Raw genomic sequence first — 25,808 nt, forward strand, 5'->3', positions numbered from 1 at the left:
AATGCCAGTATGAAATATCAGCATTTATGAGGGAATATCTTATTAAGGAAACAAAAAGAGGATTATGCTACTGTTTTGTTCATAATCTTTCTCCACACTCATTTAACCAAAAAGACTGAACCATTAGATAACCTCTTGGACAGGTCTCTCCCTACCTCCCGCTCTCTTTCATTCCTCAGTAAGAGGCACAGAGAAACAGGCAGGCCATGTTAAAAGCTTTCTTCCCCTCTCCTGTGCTATGGTATTGATGTCCTTTGGGTGATTTATCTGCAGAAGGTCAGTGAGCTGCCCAGCCTAGACTGCATACCACTGTGCGGGCGGGCACACACACACACACACACACACACACACACACACACACACACGTGCACCCACCTACTTCTGTCTGCAAACAAAGGCTTAAGACGTGACAGACTAAGAGAGCTGTGGTCTTCAGGGACATTCACATATTACAATCTGTACAAACATATAGAAAACAGATAACCACACACATACAGTGACCTTGTGCTCACACACACTTTCACACATCAACAAACATTCATTTGCACCAAGACTACATCCCATTCTGAGCGGCACCGAAATCCTCCAGGACAGCGGGCATAGACACAGATACTTACAAAAGTGTTTTCAGAAGACAAACCCATTTCAAAGTGCAGCAGGACAACAGAAACAGACCCCCACATACACCAACAAGTCAAACGAATCAATTTCCTGTAATCCTGCTCTGTCCTCACTTACAGAGAACAGAAGAGTTATGCTGCATTTAGATTGCCCAGCACAATGATGAACATGAACACATCCTCTCTCTTCCCTTGGCTATACACCACTGGTGTTGTTTTTTTTATTTGAAAAAGCCAGCTGCCCTTTATATTGTACCAAATGATTCGTTCATGATAAATGAACCAATAAAAGTGATCCAAAAAAATCTTGTCTTAAGCTACAACAAAAATAAGATTTCCTTCTACTGCAAAGTTGCTTTTTCGGATGTACAAGTTTTCACTCTGACAATATGAGCATTATGAGGACATTCCTTACAAAATCAAAATGGAATGTTATCTTGCCAAGTAAATATTTAGGTACGTATGATTTTTTTCAAATTAAGCTTTTCAAATTAAACTGTCAAACACAACAATGTACAGAGACACTCTGAGACTAAACACAATAAGTATCTAAACCTGTCAAATAAAACCAGAACCCTGTTTGCAGTTTTCCTCTCTTAATCCTGACATCCAGCACTTGGTAGGTGGAAAATCAGACTTCCCATTAGGTGAGGAATCTGTGGAAGCCTTTGTGGTCTTTTTTGTAGACCACAAGTTGCAAAAATATGGGAACCCCTGTTGAAAAGAAAAGACTGTTTAATTCTGTTTACTCTAGTTTCATGGATAGTCAATAATAATTAAGCTTCCAACTGCCTCAGAGTGATAGCACTCAGCTGGTCTCAACAACAATTTCTGAGTTCACGTTACCACCAGGCCAAGATCCAAATGCGGTTGAGACAAAGATTGCTAATTTGTGGTCTCATGATTGGTCTCAAGACCAAGACTGGACTTGAGTATTACAACACTAATTAGAAACTAAAATTTTGTCACTTATCGGTTTCATATTTGTTTTTCAGTTAAATTGGCAATATTGTTAACAACAAAATCAATAATATCAATGACAAAATATATCAATAATAATTGCAAACAAAGTAATTCTTGTATCAAAATGGCAGGTAATTCAGTTTGGATATTGTCAACATGTAACTTAATAATCTTAAAACTAAAATAATAATAATAATAATAATAATAACTAAAATAATCTTAATTTGCAGATTTCGTTTATCTATTAGCTTGAGGATCAGGCATTCAGTCATGCCAGATGTAGCAGTCTTTGACCTCAGACCTCAGAGCTGAGCTTGCATGTGCCCATGTTTCTATGGATTCACATCTGCACACATTAGCATGTGAATCACATAAATAACACATATATGATCCAATGTGATTCAGTCTTAAAGATACAAATCTGACACAGCCACATTCAGACAGACGATAGGCAAGTGCTACTTGGATAGAAAAGGTAAAAGCTCTGCCTTTCTCGTTAATGATGCAGTGACCAGATAGTCTGAATTTGTGTAAACACAAACTTGTAATGGACCACAAAGGAACTGGAGCTTAATCACAGCCCCCTGTCTAGTTTAAATACACACCCCCCACCTGAACAACTTTACTTCATCTTCCAATCATCCTCTCATCTATTCAACTTTCACACAAAAGGGTAATAAGCATTATGCACTGAATTAGTGGGTAAACTCTGCTTTGTAGAACTCCTAATTCAGTTCAACTCTCTGAAACAGGACTAAGCCTATTCTTACCATTTAAGTGAAAACTGTAGCAATCATTAGGTTGAAACCAGAACACAAAGAAATCATACTCAAATATGAGTAGGCAAGATCACTTCTAAAAGGCCACAGTAGAGAAGTCCCTGCTCTAATGCATCTCACTCAATTAATCAATGAATTATCAAATTCTTATTGAGCTGAATCAAGTGGCTAAGTCATGAAACTACTCTACAGTCCTGCAGGAAGCATCCATGGCTGAAATACAGTCTCTGACTGCTGCAATTCTCCAGAGTCTCAGATGTAGATGGGCTTTTGATGAGTGGAGTTGTACACATGGCTGTGCCAACTATTAAAGGACACCTTCTTAAAGACCCAGAGAAATCTGCACAGCCTGTTTGCCTGCTATATCAGCAGAGCTGTGGGTGAGCCCTGTCAAAACATAGTCAATACAAACAAACATTTACAGCCCCCCCCCCTATCCATCTCTCTTTAAACTTGCTCTCTGTCTGGAATTCCTCTCATGAAGGGCAGCTGTGTGGCATGCCTCATTGTTATACTGCCTGCTCTCTGGCTCATGTTCTGCTTTTTACATTTGTAAGATTCACTTGACAGAAAAAGCATTATGCATAATAGGGTGTGCAACAAGAGGGAAACGTGCCCTAGAAGCCACTTTCTATACAGCACTTGTTACTACCGGGCAGTTACTGAGTTAGAGAGAGTATGGTTTGTGCACACAGAGCAATACAATGGAAGCAACAAAATATTTGTTCCTCTTTGAGTTATACAGAAATCCTGCATAACCAGAGCAAATGCCATTAAGGCTGACTTAACCTGAAGCATTTGTAGTGCAACCTTAAATCACTGAAACCTTGACATCGTCACACTGAACAACTATAAGCTCATGCATTATACAGTATCTTGAACTGTTACACACCAAAAACTATAGCCTTTAAGCAGGGGTTAAATTTAGGAGATTTAGGAGGTGAGGGAGGCCTACTTTTCTACTCCTGCCCATAATGTGAAAATGTATGTTATTACATGAAGTTCTCAGCACTGACATCATAGAAGTGTGAATAGAACTAGTAGAAATACATCAAAACCATTTTTTGCAGAATAAGCACATTTTTTTAGTACTCGTCGATACTGAATCCGATCCCATACTGAGTAACCTAATTAGAATGAAGTAGTTGTGAGTACAACCTTAACAGTTAAATCATTAACATTTAGAGGATTTTAAATGAAGTACATTAGCTAGCTACTTTTTATTATTTCACTCTACTTTGGAACAAGTAGCACTGCAGTGCAGAAGAGTGGGTTTAGTTCCACACCAGTAAAGAACTTGTATACAGGTGTAGTTTTGCTCCTTATCTGTGTCTTTCAACAATAGTCTCTGTAGCTCAGTGACCGCAGGAATGACATCTGTGGCGAAAGCATCTGAGGAGCTCACATGAAGAGTTGGTCTTCGCTAAGTCTTCTGTTTGGCAAGTAGTTGAATGTCTTCTAAAGCCAGGCATGCACTGTGTGATCTTAGAAATCTTGCTCTTGGTGACTCTCACTGTACATTTCAACCGACCATCATGTACAGACAAAGCTTGTGATTTATCTACTCACACCGTATGAAAACGCTCCATCCATGCTATGTGTAAAGCAGTCCTTACAGACAGCTCTGTCCATGAACAATTTCAAATAAAGCTGTTTCATTCAGAATGACACGTTGTGCGCCAAGTAACAAACAGAAACGCTGATCAGAGCTGCCAACACTTTGCTTTGAAGCTAAAAGCAGGCAGTGATGTATACAATAGGACAATGCTCGCTCTAAAGCCTATAGCTTCTCTCTATACTTTGGTAGCAAACGTGATGCAGTGACACAAAAATGTGATTGTGTGTTAAAACCATGCTAAAATCACACAGTGTATTCCTGGTGGGAATCTGCCAAGGTGGAAGGTATAAAGTGACCAACAACTTTGTGTCCGACTGTCACAAAGCCAGTAATGCTGTGTTTCTTCATTAGTGTAGCAGATACACTTATATCATACAGTTTCAGTGAGTATCAAAATGTTGCTATCAACAATATTTTTTTTGTGTACAAGTACGAGTGAATGAGTATGGTATCGGCCAGATAGCTGATACCAGTATTGCTATCGCTGCATTCCTAAAAACTAGCCTTCTATATCAAGCTATATCTATATGCAGCAAGGAAGCGTGACTTTGGCATGCAGTTAGCAATGGCCAATAAAACAGCAAACATCATTATTAAAGGCAACTGTGCAAACTAGGGTAGCAATTTAAAATGGTTTAGAATTCGTTCAGATGTAATGTTACAGTCTTGTGTAACATTCTAATCAGTAATACTATAAAATGAGGGGCAGATGCTGGTGCGTACAGGCTAGTGGTTGCCTATTTATCACATCAAATAATTACAGGCATTTCACAATGAGTGCATTAGAAATTATTTCCATCCAATTATAGTACTAGTACTAAGCTCCACTAGCTGTTCACATTAACAGCTCAACTTAAGTCATAAGTTGATGTATGATCAGATGTACGTGCTATTATTCTTGAACAGAATACACAAATAAAGATGAAAATATACTCACATTAATTAATCAACCAAAACAACCAACCAATCAATCAAACTGGCAATGTGGCAAACCACACTGATCAAGCAAGAAAAATGTATTAACTATTTACACTGTCGCAGAGTTTAACTGCAGAATCATCCATCCATCCATCCATCATCTTCCGCTTCTCCGGGGTTCGGGTCGCGGGGGCAGCATCCTGAGCAATGAGGCCCAGACCTCCCTTTCCCCAGCCACTTCCACTAGCTCCCTGGGAGGGATTCCGAGGCGCTCCCAGGCCAGCTGGGCGATATAGTCACGCCAGCGTGTCCTGGGTCTTCCCCGGGGTCTCCTCCCCGGTGGACTTGCCTGTGACACCTACCAAGGGACGCGTCCAGGAGGCATCCTAACAAGATGCCCGAACCACCTCAACTGGCTCCTCTCGACGTGAAGAAGCAGCGGCTCTACTCCTAGTCCCTCCCGGATGACCGAACTTCTCACCCTATCTCTAAGAGAGAGTCCAGCCACCCTGCGGAGGAAACTCATTTCGGCCGCTTGTATTCGCGATCTCGTTCTTTCGGTCATTACCCAAAGCTCATGACCATAGGTGAGGGTGGGAACGTAGATGGACCAGTAAATCGAGAGCCTTGCCTTATGGCTCAGCTCTTTCTTTACCACAACAGACCGGTAAAGAGCCCGCATCACTGCTGACCCAGCACCAATCCGCCTGTCAATCTCCCGCTCCCTTGTACCATCACTCGCGAACAAGACCCCGAGATACTTAAACTCCTCCACTTGAGGCAAGAGCTCATCCCCGACCCAGAGAGGGCTCTCCACCCTTTCCCGCGTGAGAACCATGGCCTCGGATTTGGAGGTACTGATCCTCATCCCGGCCGCTTCACACTCGGCTGCAAACCGATCCAGTGAAAGCTGAAGTTCATGGCCTGATGTCCCCAATAGGACCACATCATCTGCAAACAGCAGCGATGTGACCCTGAGGTCACCAAACCGGACACCCTCCATCCCCTGACTGCGCCTAGAAATTCTATCCATAAAAATTATGAATAGAATCGGTGACAAAGGGCAGCCCTGACGGAGTCCAACTCTCACTGGAAAAAAGTCTGACTTACTGCCGGCCATGCGAACCAAACTCCTGCTTTGTTTGTACAGGGCCTGAATGGCTCGTAGCAAAGAGCCATGGACCCCGTACTCCCGAAGCACCTCCCACAGAATACCCCGGGGAACACAGTCGAATGCCTTCTCCAAATCCACAAAACACATGTGGACTGTTGGGCAAACTCCCATGAACCCTCCAGAATCCTGGAGAGGGTAAAGAGTTGGTCCAGTGTTCCACGACCAGGGCGGAACCCGCACTGCTCCTCCTGAATCTGAGGTTCGACTATAGGCCGGACTCTCTTCTCCAGTACCCCTGCATAGACCTTGCCAGGGAGGCTGAGGAGTGTGATTCCCCTGTAGTTGGAACACACCCTCCGGTCCCCCTTTTTAAAAAGAGGCACCACCACCCCAGTCTGCCAGTCCAGTGGCACCACCCCCGATGTCCACGCAATGTTGAAAAGACGTGTCAGCCAAGACAGCCCCACAACATCCAGAGCCTTGAGGAACTCGGGACGGATCTCATCCACCCCTGGAGCCCTGCCGAATTGCAGAATCAATTGACAAATAAGACTGTACACAAATGCACCTCACCTGTAGGCTGACCCGTACAGTGATGATGAGTTTGAGCCACGTGGGGAACTTCGAAATAAGCTTGGTAATAAAAGACGCAACGGTGTCACCATAGTCTGGTTTGTGAAACTCAGCCTCATTCAACCCATCAATCAAGATGATGTAATCTTCCTCTGGAATCTTTCTCTCTGGTGATAAAGACAGAAAAATAAATCAGTGTTTCATACAAGTATGCAGTATAAAATTAACAATTGCTGAATTAAAATTACAAACAAAAAGCTTCACTGTCTGCATGCAATAACTTATTTTTTAGCAGAATCAACTATAATGATTCAATTATAGTTTAAGAGTAAGGTTTGCAACCACCAGCAGAGATAGGACATCAGAGGTGCCAACATTACAAAGATGAAAATGTTTGGTGAGAAATATGAGAAAGTCCTGTTCTGTCTGCTCCTGCTGAACACAAACTTGAAGCAGACAGGCTGAAAATGTTTCAAGGGTTCCAAAAGGTAACTAGCACCTGCCTTAAATGCTCTGCCCACACGAAAACTGAGCATCGCACAAAGCTGGCCACAACTGATGGAATTTTGTCCGTTGTATTCTGATTGGCTACCTGCATGTCCATGTACATACATTTCCATGCAGTGTTTTCTATCATTCACTTGGGACCCACAAAGTTTTGTTTTTCCAACAAAATTCCACTCAGCAATAGCAAAAAGCTGCCTACTCTGGCCATTGTGACAAAAATCAGTAAGATATAATCGTGAGATTTTCGCAATCACCTCCCCCTACATTAGTGCTGTAATTGGTTGTTATGCATGCCAGTCAAACGGCCTTTTCCTGACAATGCCGTGGGGGGCTGACGTGGACAATTCTGAATCAATTCACAAAATGTTGAAAATCGATTTTCTAAATTTTAATTGACAGTGTAATGTTGATGGCACGCAAAACACGGAACTCTGCAAAGTGTGGAAGTGCAGCGCCTTGACAGTGTGTGGCATGCACACTACATTAAAAGCTAGTGCAAGGGTTAGCAACCCAAATGTTAAGAGTCATTTTGTCCTTTCAACAAATCTAACCACCTTGGGAGCCACAACATTCTGAGTCCATTTTACCATTGTGGCTGTACATATGTCTCAGCACAAGCTAATGTCCTAGTGCAGGGTAAAAATGTAATACAAACAAAAACGCAGACTTACTTTGCTCTGCTTTCAGCTTTAGCTCAGCTGTAGCCACTTTTCTTGCATCACCAGTCGGAAACTTTTCCACAAAGTAGAACAGTTTCTTGTAAAATGTCTTTCAATATTCTACTTTTTACAAGGCTGAAGTCACTTCTCACTCGAATTTTAAGGTGGAACCACTTAAGGTGAAATGGAACAATTTGAACGAGAAGCTGGAGAACAAGAAACAGACTTTCATGTGTTGTTGGGTTTTTTGTTTTTTTTTATGTTTGACAGTTTCTCGTTGCAGATTAAATGTATCAGGAAACCAGCTGGAGTGATTATAAATGGAAATAAGTCTATTCATCTCCAAATTATGGATGTTCATCTTAAATCTTTCTCTTTGACTTTTCATTAGCTACTAGCTATGTGAACTAGTAGTTGTAGGCTACATTAATTCCAGCGTTTAAGATAATTTAATTGTTGAAACTGTTTGAACGATCAACAGAGCTTTATTTTACTGCAAATGAGGATTATTTTATTTTTACCTCAATATCTAACTAATGAATGATGTGATGTGGAGCCACACCAGGCCAGTAAAAGAGCCACAGGTTGCCGACCCCTGAGCTAGCTTATGGAAGCACTTTAGCTTTTGTGGAGCAAATTACATGTTTCTGCCCATTTTCTGCCCGGTTATAGTAGCTGCTAATCAGGGGACCATCAATCAAGCGATGTCCAAATTGTAAATGACGAAGCGAACTACAAACTCTATCGCAACTTTTATTGCCAAGGATTTGCCTCCATATTTAGTCTTGGAAAAGCAGGGCTTTCGCACTATGTTGCACACTTGCTGAGATACAGGATCCCGTCTCAAAGCTATTTTGCTGACACAGTGAGCCCTCTCTACTCTCTACAACGAGACCAAAAAAAGTTATGGAATCATTGAAGAAAACGGGTAGAATAGCTGTAATCTGCTGTGTGGACACACAGCAGTGAATGAGAGTCTTCCAGTTGACTTCCCTTATTGCTTCCATTTGATTTATTAATAAAAGATATTGGAAGTAAATTAATTGTGGATCATTACAAATAGTTTTCTTTAATAGTTCCAAGTTGTCACACAGTGAGAAAAAAGAAATCCTATATAAAAAAGATGCATCAATAATTGTTTCATAATCGCATCGCAGCCATCTGAATTGCAATCAAATCGAATCGCGAGGTGCCTAGAGATTCCCACCCCTACAAGGCAGGTGGTTTTTGGCTCAGTTATGTGATGAAAAGCACCAGATTCTCCGCCACTAAGAAGACATCTGGCTTACGAGACACCTCTATATTTTCATAAAGTAGTGAAAAGTATATTTGATTTTTTTTTCTCCGAAATTTCTACAGGAAGGCACAGGCAAGCAAATAACACATCTTCAACTTTGTCTGACAGCTGGGAATGAACACATAAATGACTGACCACAGGTTTTAGTCCACAGCAGGACTGAACATGAAACTGCAGCAGATTCAACTGAACTCATGCCGAGTGATGCAGAGAACATTTAAAAATTCATTACAGAGCAAAGTGAAGATCTGAGGACTTTTCCTCGATCAGGCAGACAGACTGGATTTACTCAAGGAGGGAAAATATTTCTTCACTGAGGGACAGATCAAGGCCAGAGTGCATGCGTTTGTGTGTGTGTCTGTGTCAATGCTTCTTTTCCCTGAGGTTCTTTGACAAATAAAACTTAAGAAATGGTCTGCACCAAATCCATGAACGATCTCTGCTTTTTAATCTCCTCCTGCAATCTTTTGGTGGCTGTTTTCATTGCATGATGAAGTGCTTAAATCAAATTTTTTCTCCTCATTTCAGAAAGAATATAGTGAACTATTAATTTCAATTGAAATGGCAAAAAAGATGAAGGAGGGCATGTGGACCAATGTTGCTATGGTAGACCAGCTTCTGTTACCAGCTGCTCTCTAGCTTTACCCACTACTGCCATATTGATTGTCAGTCTTTTCCATCTCTATCATACAAACAGCAGGTTTGTTTATCCATGTCTCATACCTGGCCTCCCACAATACAGTATTGATTAAGTGTTCAGCTGAGAGAAAAGATGGACCCCCATGCTCAACAAACCAGAGTGACCCTGAAATTGGATTGCTGCCTGTTGCTTTAAAAATCTAACAAATATCTCAGATCTCACAGTCTCAGCAGTCCTTTCTTTTTCAGTTTATACTAAATCCAATCAGCAGCATAAAAGGGCTGATAAAGGACTGCTGCTATAAAGTAAGTAACCGCATTTTCAAAAAGTCTGTGTGGACAGGTTAGTCTTTACAGATATTTTTCCTTTTAAGAAAGATAAATCTATCTCTGAACAATAGTTTACAAAGGACTGTGGCTGCTTCAGTGACCTCCATTACGCCTCATACTGAGAACAGACGTTCACATCAAAAAGCCATGCTGCCAGGCCCTCAACATGATAAACCGTTTCATTATTTTGATGTCCAATTTATTCCATCTTCATCAACATGTAGGTAAAACAGCAAATCATTGCTGTTGCTGTGTGGAAAAAGTGAGACTAAAGAGAGCATAATTTGGCTTCAATGTCAACTGGCTAGATACAAAACAAAACACTGAGGTCTATAAGCTTCACACACTGAATCCCATCTGACTAAACACACTCTACAGAGTCAGACCTCTGCAATCTTCACCATCAAGTGCCAAAGGAAGAACCAAGCAGCGTTATATCTACAATAAAACTCTAGAGAAAAAAATAAAAAAATAATATAGATTGAAGCAAAAGTACCATAACAAAACTCCGAGGAAACACAGGAATTAGAGTTAAGATCAACAGATGTGTACCTTTGCGCAAGTTGATAAGTGGCTCCAGGACACCCCTGCGGAAGGCGGCCATTGGGTCCTGGACACAGGAGCGTAGACTGAGCATGCTCTGTAGATGTGGTTCTTTCAAGAGGAGCTCCCTGTAAGCAGTGAGCTGGTGTGCTCTGCACAGCAGGGCAGCTACACTGTGCACAAACTCAGGCACTAGACATGTATAGGTGTTATCAGCCTGACAGTAATGATACGCAACCACCTAAAGAGAAAGAAAAAGTGAAAACAGAGAGAGATGCTATATTATTTATATCATCCATACTTACTCATATTATGAGCACATATTATTTTAGTATTTTTAAAATTAATAAATAGGACTAAAAGCCCCTAATTTTACTTTAACATTAGCCAAGTTCAAGTTCCATTTAAGTGTGGGCAATACTGCAAAAATATAATATTACAATGCTTTAAGACCTATTTACAGTGTACATACCCCAATATTTATTTTTCCTATAGCGTGCAAACAAGTTAGAACAGACAAAATTCACCAAAAAAAAAGCAGAGCCGCATGTGAAAAAGATTATGACACAATGGCATATCAAATTAAGTACTTGTTACTATATGCTTAATGCTGGTACACTAGCTGTTGTTTCTAGGCTATATTATCTGTCCTTTTAGGATACATGCTGCTGTTCAGAATTCTGGAAGTACTGACGATAGTCATACTCACAAAAGTGCATCATGTAAATTAAGGCTATCTAAGGCTAAGTCTTACTGCCCTTATGCTACACTGCCCTTACACTACTTGCAATTTTTCTTACTGTGTTCCACGATGCAGAATATCTTTGGTCGTTGCTGGTAGATGCTTCTATGTCATTGAGGAAATGAAAGAACCATAAGCATAAATAAAGATTGTATTTTTTTATGTAACTACATCAGGCAATGGTATAACTCAATTTTTTTTCCCACAAATAAATAAAGTCAAATCAAGCCAAATCCACATAAGCAACATATTCAAAATGCCTTTGATGAAGAGTAGATGCTCAGAGTAGTCTTCATAAAGCTGAGCATACTGGGACACATATTGGTGGGTAAGTTTCCATATGCAAAGCTGGACAATTCCTGGCTGCAGCCTGGGATGGAGCAGCAAGTTGACATGTTGACTTAAGAGATCCAGAAATACTGTCTTAAACTTGCTGTCCACCAAACTTTTTACACTGTTTTGGTATGACTTGCTAATCTCAGAACTTCATTCAGAACTCAGAACTTTTCTGATTCGAATCCTTATCTGCAAATGGAAACTCCTGCTTTTAAAACACAGGCTTTTGCATGAGTGCCTTCCATGGCTTGGTACTGAGACTAATGGGACTAACAGCCCTATTACAAATCAGAGATCATTCATCTTAACTTCCTTCAGGAATTCTACTGAAGAAAACGGGGAAAAAAAAGAAGAAGCGGAGGATGAAAAGAGGAACAGATTAATAAAAATGCAAAGTAATGGGCAGAGCCTCCTGCTTGCCCTCTGGAACCTAACAGCATTTACAGATACAGAGATTTATAAAGTGGCACAACACTGACAACAAACCACATAAATGGTTAAATATTAGAGAAATGTTAGAAAAACATTTCAAAGCAATACTGAAAAGCATCACATAAGACACTTTCTAATTAGGACATTCAAGCACATCTTTCAACTCTTAAGAAACATCTTCTAACTGAATAGATAATTCAATGGAGACTCCTCTCTGACGCAAAGAAGGTGTCCTTAAAAGAGAGTTCAGCCCAAACATTTGTTATATTTTTGACTCATTTGGCCACAACCATGGCAAAGACCCTGTCAGAAAACTGCAATCCAGCAGAGCACCACAAGGCTTTGGCCTGTTGAGGGTGCTTCTTAATTTGGTCTGATTATTAGTGAAACCTGTGTTTGATGGTGGTATTTCCCTTTTGGACAGGTGAGGTTAATAGAAATGGCTCAATTTTCACCAAGGGGCAACTCCTCTAGCCTTTCACAGCCCAATTACAGATGAGCAGAGATCATCCATCTTAGGCTCTTTCAGGTGAAGGAAACTCTTCCATTTTCACTGAAGAGAAAGAGTGCTTCATGGGAAGTCTAAAACTTGATTAATGACTAGAGTTTTACACTCAGTTCTTTGGAAGCTCAAAATTTACCTGCACTACTCTAAAAGTGAAGACTTGCTGAAGCCTCATACAAATTAATTAATTAATTTATTTATTTGTTTATTTTAAATCGTGATAGCTGATGGGTCAAAGGAAAATGGGTACAGTTAACATCTGCAAATGCTAGGCATTAGAAATGACTCCCAACTCTGTGCTGATTAATAATCTATCTAAGTATTTGTACATGTTTACTCTTACTTTCTCGCATTGGACACCCCTGGTAGTCTAACTGCTTATCATCACACCATTCTTACTGAAAATGACTGGAAAGTCAGCAGCAGTTGTTTTTTTGTCTTTTATGATAAAAACAGTGCAAAATATTATATTACATTCGGTACTACATTATGTAATAACAATGTATTATAACGGTACTATGTAATTGTACATTATATAATAACACAGTTCCTATAATGTATTTGTTCGGTACGGTATCAGAGCTCCACAGATGTAACTGCAGTTATTCCCTGCTGAGAAAACAAAACTCTAATCCTCAAGCAAAGGACTGCATGTTAATGACTGGATCAAAAGTCACCTGTAATGCAAGAAACACCCCTTGCTACCATCAAAGCACACCAATAAACAAAACAGAACAGCACATATGGCCTGTGAGAGACTACAGCTCACAAAGCAGATGCATGATGCATGAGATGAATTAGAAATAAGTGAGGGGAGAAGAGTAGAGGGAGAAGAATTTACTATATTTACTTTTACAATGACATGTTAATTCTGTGTCAATCTGTGCGTAATTCAATCTAAGAGACTGACTAAATACACATCCTGTACTAAGAGATGTGGCTGTACCTTCAAAGCTTGGCCTTATTATTATGTTTTAAATAGATCAGTAAAATGTCCCCTAAGTGTACCACAGGATGCAGTTTTCAGATAAAAGAAAACTCCTGTGAGACCCGGAGTTTTAATCTAATCTAACAGATTAAAATAAAATGTAGCTAACTGTAAATGCTGAAGAGCAGTCAGTTTTTACATGTGAGAGAAGGAAATGAAGGTTCTGAGTCAGAGATGGTGGAGCAGGTGGCTCAGTAAAGCTTGGTTAAGCCCAGTCTGCACTGCCAAACTCAACCAATCTCAGCTTAACTGGAGCAATTGTGGAGCCAGAGCTGTGTACAATGGACTGGAAGTTCTAGAACTCCAGCTGGGCCAAACAGACACCCATCTGACTGGACTCTGTAAGCTTGACATTGATCCGCCCCATAAATCACAGATTAAACACAAACAAACCCTGGACTAAATATAGCATTGGTCATGGAGGTAATGCTGGCCCATGGGCCAAGACTAAAGTGACAGACATTATGACGCAATTGTCTATTGACTCAATTCAGTTAGAGATTCAGTGAAATCGCTGCTTGTCCTGACATGCCCTGAAATGCACCGTTTTATTAACACAGGACAAAAGCAAAAAAGGCCAAATTTCTTTTATAAAGCTCTGTGCAAGTGGATGATATTTGAGAGCAGCCTGAGGAGACCAGAGAGATGGAACAGACAGGTGGGGAAGCACAAGCTGGAAAACCACTCGGCTGAATCTCAGCATGATGCCATTGCTTTAAACCATCATGTACATGTTCAAGAAATCCACAAACATTAACAAACCTTGGAGAAAAAGTACCATCTCTCATATTCATTTCTAATTAATTTGCCAGAATTAAAGAGATAGACACATCACTTTCGGCACTAGATGATTACTCTTTCAATTAAGATGTACTAATAAACATGATTTGATTAAATTATCAATTAGAGATAAATAGTTTACTAATTTATCTGTAAATAGTGCCTTAAGTGTCTTATGTGCTGCTTTGAGCACCCTTCACTGTCACAGGTTCTTGCGAGTCTTAATTGCTTCTGTGGGTACAATCATCTACCTTAGACCAAATGACCACCTTGTCAGCCTGTTGCCATGGTAACACACAAGCAACAGCAAGTCCCCTGGGAGACACCGCTGATTCACCATTTACTTCTCACAGTGAGTGACAGGTGGCAGTTTAGTCTACAGGAGTGATTTTCCCTACCATCTCTCACTTCAGCTGCAGCAGTACTGCCATGCACTCAGAATACAGAGGGAAAATATTTTCATTACATATGTCTTTAGATTAAATAGTAAGCATTTTAACAGTTATCAGTTTCCTAACACAATATAATACATGCAAAATAAATCACCACCTTTCAATTACATATATACCAGTCAAACTCTATTTGTACATGGGATTTTTTGGACCATTAGAAGCAGAACATGCAAACAACTTGTAAGATGTGGAGGTGTGGAAAAACTTCCCTGCTGATTTCTTAGAAAAACTGATGGCAGCTATAATAAAGTGTGGATGCAATTAATACTGAGGCTTTTGCATTGTACTGTAAGTGAAAGTTTAGATTAAATAATATAATCTCTTGAATAATTAACTCATGATTCATATTTCCCAGCTTCAGTAACATAAAAGACTTTATTTCAGAGATTTTCTTAAAATAAAAAAAGCACCAGAGCTATGATAAACAGCATATTTCAAAAGACTTCGGAAAGACACAACCATACAGCCCTAAACTCAAAAACAGTAACATATATGTGCACACCCATGCACACGCACACACACGCGCACACTCGCGCACACACACACGCACACGCACACACACGCACACACACCCATGCACACGCACACACACGCACACACACACACAGCTGTGCATATCATGTGCACAGTTCACAAACAGAAAACAAGCAAATAAGAAAAGAAAGTACAAAAAGAGGAGAGCAGGGCTGATGGAGTTAAATGTGTGTCTTTTCAGACTTTAATTACTTAGCATGAATGGTTGGCTCAGGAGAGAGCAAGAGCAAAGAGATGAGGCATGACTTCCCTGATCTCACACTAGCCCTTTCAAAGCACCGGGCAGCTTTTCAAAGACTGCAGGCAGAACACATGTATATGTGCATGTGCACTTTTGCAATTTCAACGAATGGTGCAATCCTGTGCATGGCTCACCTTTACAGAGAATCCTATCAAAGAAAACAATCATTCTCGTCTTATTAAGACAGACTAAAGTCAGCTATACCGCTTCAGTAAGGGAAGATCCAAAGGAAGCAAGGGAAGCTCTAGATACCATGACATAAATCAAGGTTTTTCAACCTGTAGTGGTCCAAGAGCCTGAATTATGGGGAGGCAGTAGTTTGTAGTGGGCCAGTAATATCAAAGTCATAAAAAACCTAAGTGGAAAAATTATTAACTTAATAATACAAATCAAAGAAACTACTGTTTTCAAATTATTAATATACGTACAAACAGAAACACTGTAGGAGTAGGCTAAATGAACATTATCATTGTCACACCTTCCTTGTTTGGTAAGGACCCATCACATTGTTTGCTCTGTTTTGACATCTGTACTCAGGTCTGTAACAGACAGATGAACCAGTCCAGCAAAAACTGTGGGCCTTGGTCTGCTTTGAAACGAACCCTGGTTCAGTTTACTGCTGGGGGGAACATATTCTATGAAGAAATGAGGGCATTTATCAGTAGAGCTTGATTTCCTCTTCTAGCAGCAGGTCGGCACTGCACTGTAAACATAATCTGCCTGTTTATTTCTAACTCTTTTTACTGACCCTCATTCTCATCTCCGAACCGCGAGCTGCAGTGAAATAAAATAATAGTGAAGTTATGCATTTGATTTTGGCTAATGGATTAGAAAGTATGTTTGGCTGAGCATGGAGTAACCAGAGTCATTAAAGTTGAATTAATAAACATATCCTAAAGGAACAGATATAAAGTAAGGTTTATTATTATTGGTCATTTTATGCTAATCCAAAAGCTCAGTTAGAGGAGTGTGGTTTGTCCATTACAAATGAATTACAAATTCCCACAAAACTAAAGAGAAATCTCAAGACCAAAGAAAGTAGAGTATTTTCAGTGAAAACAATGTACTGCAGCTCCAAATCACAGTGCACATCCACCTTGTACATTTCTGTTCTTTTTGAGAGAGTGTGAGAGAGTGAGAGAGAGCGCGAGAGCGAGAGAGAGCGAGAGAGAGCGAGAGAGAGAGAGAGAGAGAGAGAGAGAGAGAGAGAGAGAGAGAGAGAGAGAGAGAGAGAGATTCTGTGGTAGTCAGTGACAGGATCCCCACCATGTCAATTTCACTGGTTAGGTATCTTTATTCCTATATATTTATTATATATTTACTCACCATGCCCAAACGCTGAAACAGCTAAACTGAACAGCACCTGACCAGTTGCACCACCGTTCACCCATCAGATACAGAAACAAGCAGCAAACAATAAGTTACAGTAATTAAGTTTTCTAAACAGACGGGGCACCTATATTCTTAAAAATAGAGGTACCTACATAGCTTTTGGGTTGGCCCTACTCTTATAGCATCGCTTTGAAGAATGCTTTTTAAGAGGGTATGTAGAATTCTTAATAGGGAAAAAAGACTTTCTTACAGCGCAATGTCTGACCCACTTTAAGAATCATACTTGCAGATACATCAGCATACAATGGATGGTTTATATCTACAGTGGATAGTTTAACTGCAAAGCTATCTGTCACACACTGTCTGCTATATGCTCTCACAGTCTCACCTGCAGGCTGCACCTGGAAAGCTTTATTATGCCACTGCCACGGCTATTCTAAGAGAAATATTGCTACTACTATAGTAGCCTACCCAAACATAACAGACTACAACAACAACACAGAAACAGTGGAGGTTAGGGCTCTTCATGATGCATGATTTATTTCTATGGTTTTGGCTTGCACACACTAGGAGTTAGTGTTGGGGGTATTCCCCCTTTTTTAATACTGTCAAACCTCCAGAAATGACCACAGTATACAGTATTACCTTTTAGCTGTCTCATCAAGTAAAAATAATAAATAAAATAGTTGTTCAATTTACATGGTTACCAAATAAGTGAACACTGCATGATATTTTAAGTTCATGTTGGTATGAATATTGGCTTTTTTTCTTTTTGTATCATAAATGTATCATTTCATGAAGCAAAACCCACAACAGATACTGTACTGTGAAATGCAGGTAATGCTACTCCTATAACACACACAGAGTGAAGCCAGCTACAGCATTGTACTGGGTTACTTTACCTTTGAGGCCAGACGTTTGACGGCCTCCTCCCTGTGTTGGTGGAGCTCAGGTGTGCTGGGGCAGCTGTTGGACTGCAGTGTGTTGGTGGCGCTGGGTGGAGGGGTGGGCTGTGGTAGCTGACTCAGAGGCAACTCTGAGCTTTGTTCCCCATCTGCACATGTACCAGTACATGCATTAACAAATCTCTACATTGTAACCAAGTAGGCCATCACAATACACATTGATAAATATACAGTACCAGTCAGCGTTTGGACACACCTACTTACAGAAAGTTTTTCTTTATTTTATTATTTTCCAAGTTCAACAATAATAGTGAATGCATCAAAGCTATTGAATTATCTAATGACTAAGAAACTTAAAATTCGTATATTTTAGATTCTACAAACAGGCCCCCTTTGCGCTGATGACAGCATTGCACACTCTTGGCATTCTCTCAACCACCTGGGATGAAAAAAGTTCCCACATATGCTGAGCACGTTTTGGCAGCTTAAAATGACTTAAGGCTTCAAAATAATATTTAAAAAATATTTTTTGTTTTGGAAATACATTAATGCATCCCCTAATTATATCATTCTTTGAAACAAAGTATTTAAGCATAAGCTTTCAGATCACAATGTCAATTTTTATTATGACAATTACATTAAATTAGGTGTGAAAAACTTTGGACTAGTAAGGGACAGCATAACCATCTAGTGTGCAAAAGAAATAAATATGATATTCTAACAATATTCATCCCACTGACAAACAGTGGAGTAAAATAAAACCTATGAAACATTTTACATCCAGTCACATACTTAAACACCTTTGCACTAACTGGTAGAAAAAGAGAGCAGGTGTCAATAAAGCCTGTGGACTGCACCATTGAATCTGAGGTAACAATAAGACACTTCAAAATGTACCAACTGTACCAATATCAGAGACTGAAATATACAACTGTACAAATTTTCTGCCATCATAAGAGTTTTGCTTACTTTTTGGGGAAGCATTAGGACTATTAGAGGCAATCTGTCTCATGCGGCCTCCATGGCAACTGAGGGCCACCAATCGGGAGATGACAGCAGTCTTGCCAAAGCCCACACTGCCCACAACAGTGGCCCCACGACTCTCGCCTGTTTGGCTGTCAATCAGGACATCCTCCAGCTGCTGAAATAGCCAATCCCGGCCCACAAACACAGAGTCCGTAGTGATGCTAGGAACCTCAAACAGCAGAGGCTTTAGCATGATATCAGCAGGCTTATATGGAGCGAAGCGTGCTAAGAGAGAAGCACAAAAACATACACACAGGTCAGGCCAGCGCAGATAATCTTAAGGTTATTTACAGTTACGTATCATCATAAAAAGTGTACATGAACTGTTAAACATAGAAGCTGGTTGTACTTCCAGATGGATAACTTACATAAGGTCTGTGCCAGATGTATTTTTTAAGTAGCGGTAAACATGAACAGAACAGACAGAACTAAAACATTTAATGGGAATGGATGAAATTAGCATTATAATATTGGTTAAACACTTGCTACTTATAAAAGTGCAGGTTTCTTCATTAAACACTGCTTATGCACAGCTGGTACATGTTCATGACAGTAAGCCAAAAAATGAAAAAGATCATGAAGTGGCTGAAATATACAGTGGCAGACTACTAACATATGCCAAAAAAATTGGCATATATAATAGCAACATATAATATTAAAGGTTAAATAAACTTAGCTTAGGTTTGTAAAATGTGGTATTATCCCTCCAAAACTAAGGCAAAACTATCCAAGTAATCCAATCTGTTTTAACAACTTAAATTAAGCAGCAATAAGTAATGCTAAATAATAAACGGTCCTGTTACTCTGAAGGTGTCAACATGGAAAGAACAAAAATAGTATTTAATGGCCAACTTGAACCATATCAGCTTTAGTAGCATACAGGTTGCTAATATCAACAACAATGACATAAGAATATTTAAAATTACACAATACCTATTTATTTTTAAATTTAAGTACATAGTCTCTCAAATTTTTGCATTTGTCCAAAACCTCTATTGAAAAACCTCTATTGAAAATTCTGTTGTACAAATGCAAAACTATCAGCTTATTACCTAGAAGCAAGTCTTTGGCTTAACACTGCTTATTTAGGTCTGTGATTTGAGCATTTATGTGATTTTACCATGTTGACAGCATTACGGTGACAAGTCTGAAAAGTAAAATCTGACTACAACAGTCCACCTGCATTTTGCGGAACTCACTTATAGAAAGCAAATAAGATGCAAACTGAGCAATGACTACTCACTTATTGAAAACTGTGAGGCTGATGTTTTTGTAATGCTGCCCAGAATGCTAAAAACTCTGCAGATAGATATACAGTGAAAAATTGGGTGCAGGTCTGGGAGGGATTTGCATGGGAGTCTATCCTTAAGCTAAACACTGGTCCTACTGATTAGAGGAGCCTTATCTCTTCTGCTTTGATCCCATGACACACTGGCTGCTTTTGTTTGCCAAATCTTACAAGCAGCTGAAATGGTAGTGTCAAACATTATGTTAACAAATGCCAAGAAACACAAAACTCAAATGCTGTTAGATAAAATATGCTTCCAGAAGACAGATCAATCAAAGACCTGTGCCAAGGCTAGGCTTTCTGTAGCATGAAAACTAGATCTAAGAGGAATTTCGCATTCTTCCTCTGTTTCTTTTCCTTTCATGCCTCTATAGGGGTTCAGTCTGAAATGCTGAAACTGAGGAATAAAAATATTCCTCTGCAAGACAGTTTGGCTGCTAAGAATCTGAGATCGGCATTTGTGTGTGTGAACGCAAACAGCTGCTGCCACACATTCTTTTACTCTCTGCTTCACTTGCTCACCATTTTCTCTATAACCACTTTCCTGCTGTCTGTCTCCTCAAGCTGTTTCAATACATGCACACCATCCCTATTCCTTCTTCTCTACCCCTCTATCTCCCCCGTCCTCTCTTTTGGTAGCACTTTCTCTTCCCTCTTTTCTCTCTCTCTCCCTTCATTCTCTTTCTCCTTCTCTCTCAAGATGAAAGAGCAGGTTAGGTGCAGTGTGCCTAGGGCAGGGCTGTTCTGAGCAGAAGAGGCTGCAGAAGAGAGCATATTATCGTCCACTCTGAATGCTGGGCCTCGAATCATCAATTCAGAACCAGTGATTACTTTCTCTGTTTAACACACCCAGACAAACACAAGGTGAAGCATGAGATTTAAAAATCACAAATAAATTTCAAACCTTACCATTTCACCCTCACACATGCAGGCACACATCTTAGTGATATGTAGAAGTCATGTCTGGACTGCTACTGGCTAATACAGTGGTGTGAGGAGCAAAAGTTTATTTGTAAAGACCTCTATTAGAACTTTTATGAGGACTGGGAAAAGCTAAAAACAAACATTGCCTGTTGCAAACCACTCATATTTACTGTGTCCGGTGTTTACATAACCCTTGCCGTTCTACGTGGAAGAAAAGCAAGCGTGAAATGTGGACCAGTTTGAAAAGTATGTGAGCACTCTGTGATGTAGACCTGCATTATTTATGCCTTGGGCTTTCCCAAGAAAATTCCAGCTCAAACTCAACAGCATCTGCAGACAGGCACAACATTACCTGCTAATGTGCAAGTTACATGCAGACTTAGACCTTCCTGCATCGGTTTTAATCAATAACACAGTATCACTCTTCGAAACATGAAGCACAATGGTATGCAATGTTATGTTATGTAATAAAAGATTGTAAGTAATAAAGTCGCAGTAAAAATCACTTTAGTATAGCCATTCAATTAATGCACTAACTTGAACTGCAGTCTAATTTTGGAGGAGAAGGAAGGTCAAGGAAACAAGACTCACATCTTTCTAATGAATCAAACAAAATGAACAAAAATATGCATTTTTTACTGAAAATATTTTACTGAAACCCCACAAAAAAACAGGGTGGGATGTGAAACAGAATTCCCATATTAGTATCTGGTGTGACTACCATTCTCAATTAGCAGCACAATGCATTCCAAGAAAAAATTCTAGATTTTCTAGAAATTCTAGATCAAACAGCTGCAAAATAGGAGCAAAACTAAAATGTTTGCCTTCATATTTTTTAGATGCAAAAGCATAGTGATGCCATGAAATCTTTCAGAAAAAAAATTCAACGTGGTTCAAAGGTGAGACTGTAAAAGTACCTTTGTCATGGGTTGGTCTTCCTCCAGTGTTGTGCCAGGGCATGCGTATGGAGGTACGCAGTGGTGTATTACGCTGCTCATCAAGATAGCTCAAGTCTTCCAATTTAGTGGAACTGGTAGCTAAAAAGAGAAAAGGGCAAGAGAAAGAAAGAAAGAGAAAAGGTGAGTTTTAAGTAATAAATAAACAACAATAGCATGAGAAAGAAAAAAAAGTTAACACAGAGCTACAATGTAAGCAAGTATGTAAGCAAGTGCTGTTATGTTGCCAAAAGAGCAAACAGTAACACTTTACCTAAAGGTGCCGTTCATAAGGCTATGCAATACCTTCATTAGCCTTTCATGATAACTGGGAAACCTTTATAGACATCTATAAAGGATCATTACAACAAGCATCAGTTGTCATAACAATGGCTGAGGTGACAAATCCTTTATGACAAGTGATGTATAAAAGATTATGCAGATTTATGTCAGCTGAAAAAGCTTCCATAGGTGGCATGTAGCCTTTTGAATAATGCTCTTCAGTTAAGCGTTCCTGAACAAACACACACACCAACATATATTAAGTTATTAAGTGATACTTTTTGATCCCACAACCAGGGAAATTCCACCTCCGCATTTAACCCATCCGTGAAGTGAAACACCACATACACACTAGTGAACACACACACTAGGGGGCAGTGAGCACACTTGCCCGGAGCGGTGGGCAGCCCTATCCACGGCGCCGGGGAGCAGTTGGGGGTTAGGTGTCTTGCTCAAGGACACCTCAGTCATAGACTGTCAGCCCTGGGGATCGAACCGGCAACCTTCCGGTCACAGGGCCAGATCCCTAACCTCCCACGACTGCCCCCATGACTTTGTGCGAGAGAATAAACAGAGCTAAAGAAACCAGCAATCCCATCAAAGTGGCAAAAATGAGGATGGGGCAAAAATGACATCATTGCTCATTAACAGTGCTCATGACAGAGGCAGGAACTCTAAACGTAAAAGGAACCAGGTCAGTGAGAGCACACCCACCTCCATGTTCACACACACACACACACACGTATATATGCATACATGCATGCGCGTCCTATTTCAAACAATGCTGCATTGAGCTGTAATGACCCCCGTGAACAACAGCTAACTAATGAGAGGGGAAAACAAAAAGAGAGAGAGAGACAGAGTATGAGAGAGCATGAGAAGAAAACAAAGATTAGTTGAGTCTTTTTGACCTGAAAGCAGTCCTTCTATATTCTAACACACCATAGAAGTCCATAAAGAAACAAACATTCTTAGTTATCTGTCTGCATTATTCAACTACTGTGCACAATCACAGGCAGAATCTTTAACAATCAAATATTCTGAACTATGGTGCGCTCTTACTCAGCAACACCCCAAGCCAACAACCTGTGAGCACTAAAGCAAACTCCCTTTGCCTCTTTCTGAACAACTCTTGCCCTGGCCAGAGTTCCTACAGCTTCAGTACTCACAGAGATGGAAGAGAACAATCAGTCGTGGAGGACAGAGGCTGTTCCCCGTCACAGACAGGGAGGAGGTGCAGGGAACGTCTCCCCCCCGAGAGCTATCTCATCAGGGTGAGCGAGCAAGCCTTCCGCCCCAACGTGCAAAAACCTCCATATCCACTCACTCTCGCCCCGCATTCAACTGGTGACTAGAGCACCAAGACAGAGTCGCTACTGAGGATTCAGCAGAGAGAGAGAGAGAGAGAGAGAGAGAGAGAGAGAGAGAGAGAGAGAGAGAGAGAGAGAGAGAGAGAGAGAGCGCGAGAGCGCATCTGATACTAAAGATCTGAGAACTAACGTTGCAGCGTTAGTAGACAGAGGGTGGGGAAAGAGTAGAAATGTGGAAGAGGCTCTTTGTCAACCGAGCGACTGATTATGCTCTGAGCTGAGTAGCGGCAGAGTAATTAATCAATGATTGTCCCAGAGAAAGAGAACAGAGGTGAGGAAGGGAAAAAGGGAGGCAGAGAGAAAGAGTCCTATAAAAAGAAATGTAAAGGGGGGAAAAATAAATGTGAATAGAAATATAAACAGAAATATAAAAAAACATAGCTGTAGAAAGCATGAGTGCAGGAAAAGAGAATGAATGAATAAATGAAAGAATGAATGAGAGGAGGGAAGAGCCAAAGAGCGCGAGATAATTCCCTGATGCAAGACGAGTCACTGGGGGAGGAACCAGTGCACGTGTGTGTGTGTGTGTGTGTGTGTGTGTGTGTGTGTGTGTGTGTGTGTGTGAGTGAGAGAGAGAGAGAGAGAGAGAGAAAGAGAGAGAGAGAGAGAGAGAAAGAGAAAGAGAGAGAGAGAGAGAGAGAGAGAGAGAGAGAGAGAGAGAGAGAGAGAGAGAGAGAGAGAGAGAGAGAGAGCGCTGCATCTTTGAGCTGCAGTGAGGCTCTCACAGAGACGCAAGCATGTCTGTGTACAAATGAGCCCTGACTCGGAAGGCACAAGTTGAATACTGGCATCTCTTGAAGCTCCTGTTGCACAGCATGGAACATAAGCGATGGACAGAGCTGGGGGGAAAAAAGCGAACTGGGGTCAAACCTGTTTCAGCACACACTGAAATCAATGACCACCACACAACACACTCTTCCAGACATCAGAACTTGCACACAAGAATTCAAGTCAAAGTTTATTTATATAGTGTTTTTTTACAACAGGTGTTGTCACAAAGCAGCTTTACAGAAAAAAAAAATCTCCTTTTCAAATTTAACACACATTACTTATCTAAATGGCCGTGTAGTCAGTAAAAGTTAAATGATCTGAATTTGTGCAAGCTTCCTATACAATACTCTTCTGTGTTTTCATTAAATTCTCTGCACCTTATCTTACTATTTTATTCATATTAATATAGATATATCTTGGATGAAATAGGATTTATTAGGATACTTCAGTGTCAATATGCATCTTGGTACATATTTAAATGCAGTAACTCACTTGACTAACTCAGTATTTTTTATTTACGTTTATCTCAGTGCTTTCAGCACATTTAATGCTAATTGCACACACTAATCATATTTAGTAAGCCACAAATCTTAACCTATATAAAAATGTTTATATATTGTGCATATATTTCTTTATGTTGGTTTTATGTTGTATGCTTTACTAAAACTTACTAATGTTTACAGGAGAGTGTATCTTTTAATACTGTGTCCTATATTTTAGAAGTGTCTGTATTATGTGTTACAGGACCGTTTATTATCTTCCATTTTATTTATGTGTTGTGTATGCTGCCGCAATAAAATAGTTTCGCTCTGTGATTAATAAAAGTACAAATCTATCTATCTAGTAATAATTATTCTTCCATATAAAGTATGAGTTTGTTTCTAAAAGCTGCTCAGTCCTGTCTAGACAAACATAGCTTATAGTATATGCATATAGAATTGTTGCAGTTTCTGAGAGTCAAACAACAAGATAAAAGCCTTTAACCCAAAGGGGAAGACTAGTCTCACAGGGCCAGATGTAGTCTTGTAACAACTTGTTAAAATTTTGCTGCCAGTTTGCAGCAAAATCCAGCGCAAACAAGGCTGCGCCTTTTCAAAAACATGCCCCCCAATTTTTTTCAGTCTGTGCTCTTGAGTATAATCAATAACACAAGCAAAACAAGCTAGTGAACTACTATCGTTAGCTGATAGAACCATTTCTCACTTGCAAGAGGTAATGTTTATTTTACCACATGCACATATGCCACAAATGTATATGAATAACACTTTTAATAGTTTGTAACTTCACATCCACAGGGTAATGGCAGGCTTGCTGTGTCTTTTCACACAGGCACAGAAAGCATGCGTGTCAGCCGTCAGTTGTGATTGTTGCTATGTGCTCAAGTGCAAATATTCAGAGAAGACTA

At 40.1% G+C, this 25,808-nt stretch overlaps 1 protein-coding gene across 4 annotated transcripts in view; it reads right to left on the reverse strand.

Annotated features, from left to right (window-relative positions):
• Positions 1 to 25,808, reverse strand: part of tanc1b (tetratricopeptide repeat, ankyrin repeat and coiled-coil containing 1b) — a 153,462-nt gene that overhangs the window by 26,718 nt on the left and 100,936 nt on the right. For 3 of the 4 annotated variants that reach the window (XM_017692273.2, XM_017692271.2, XM_017692272.2), the window contains exons 8-12: positions 21,963 to 22,082; positions 18,777 to 19,058; positions 17,805 to 17,956; positions 10,570 to 10,801; positions 6,586 to 6,752 (exon numbers count right to left, since the gene is read on the reverse strand). In XM_017692273.2, the coding sequence (XP_017547762.1) occupies positions 6,586 to 6,752; positions 10,570 to 10,801; positions 17,805 to 17,956; positions 18,777 to 19,058; positions 21,963 to 22,082 (953 nt within the window). Of the gene's footprint in view, positions 1 to 6,585; positions 6,753 to 10,569; positions 10,802 to 17,804; positions 17,957 to 18,776; positions 19,059 to 21,962; positions 22,083 to 23,431; positions 23,532 to 25,808 lie in introns of those variants that run through there. The other variant, XM_037539215.1, reaches the window with a different exon arrangement.

Source organism: Pygocentrus nattereri, chromosome 6 (assembly GCF_015220715.1).
Source record: "Pygocentrus nattereri isolate fPygNat1 chromosome 6, fPygNat1.pri, whole genome shotgun sequence".
Classification (NCBI taxonomy): domain Eukaryota; kingdom Metazoa; phylum Chordata; class Actinopteri; order Characiformes; family Serrasalmidae; genus Pygocentrus; species Pygocentrus nattereri.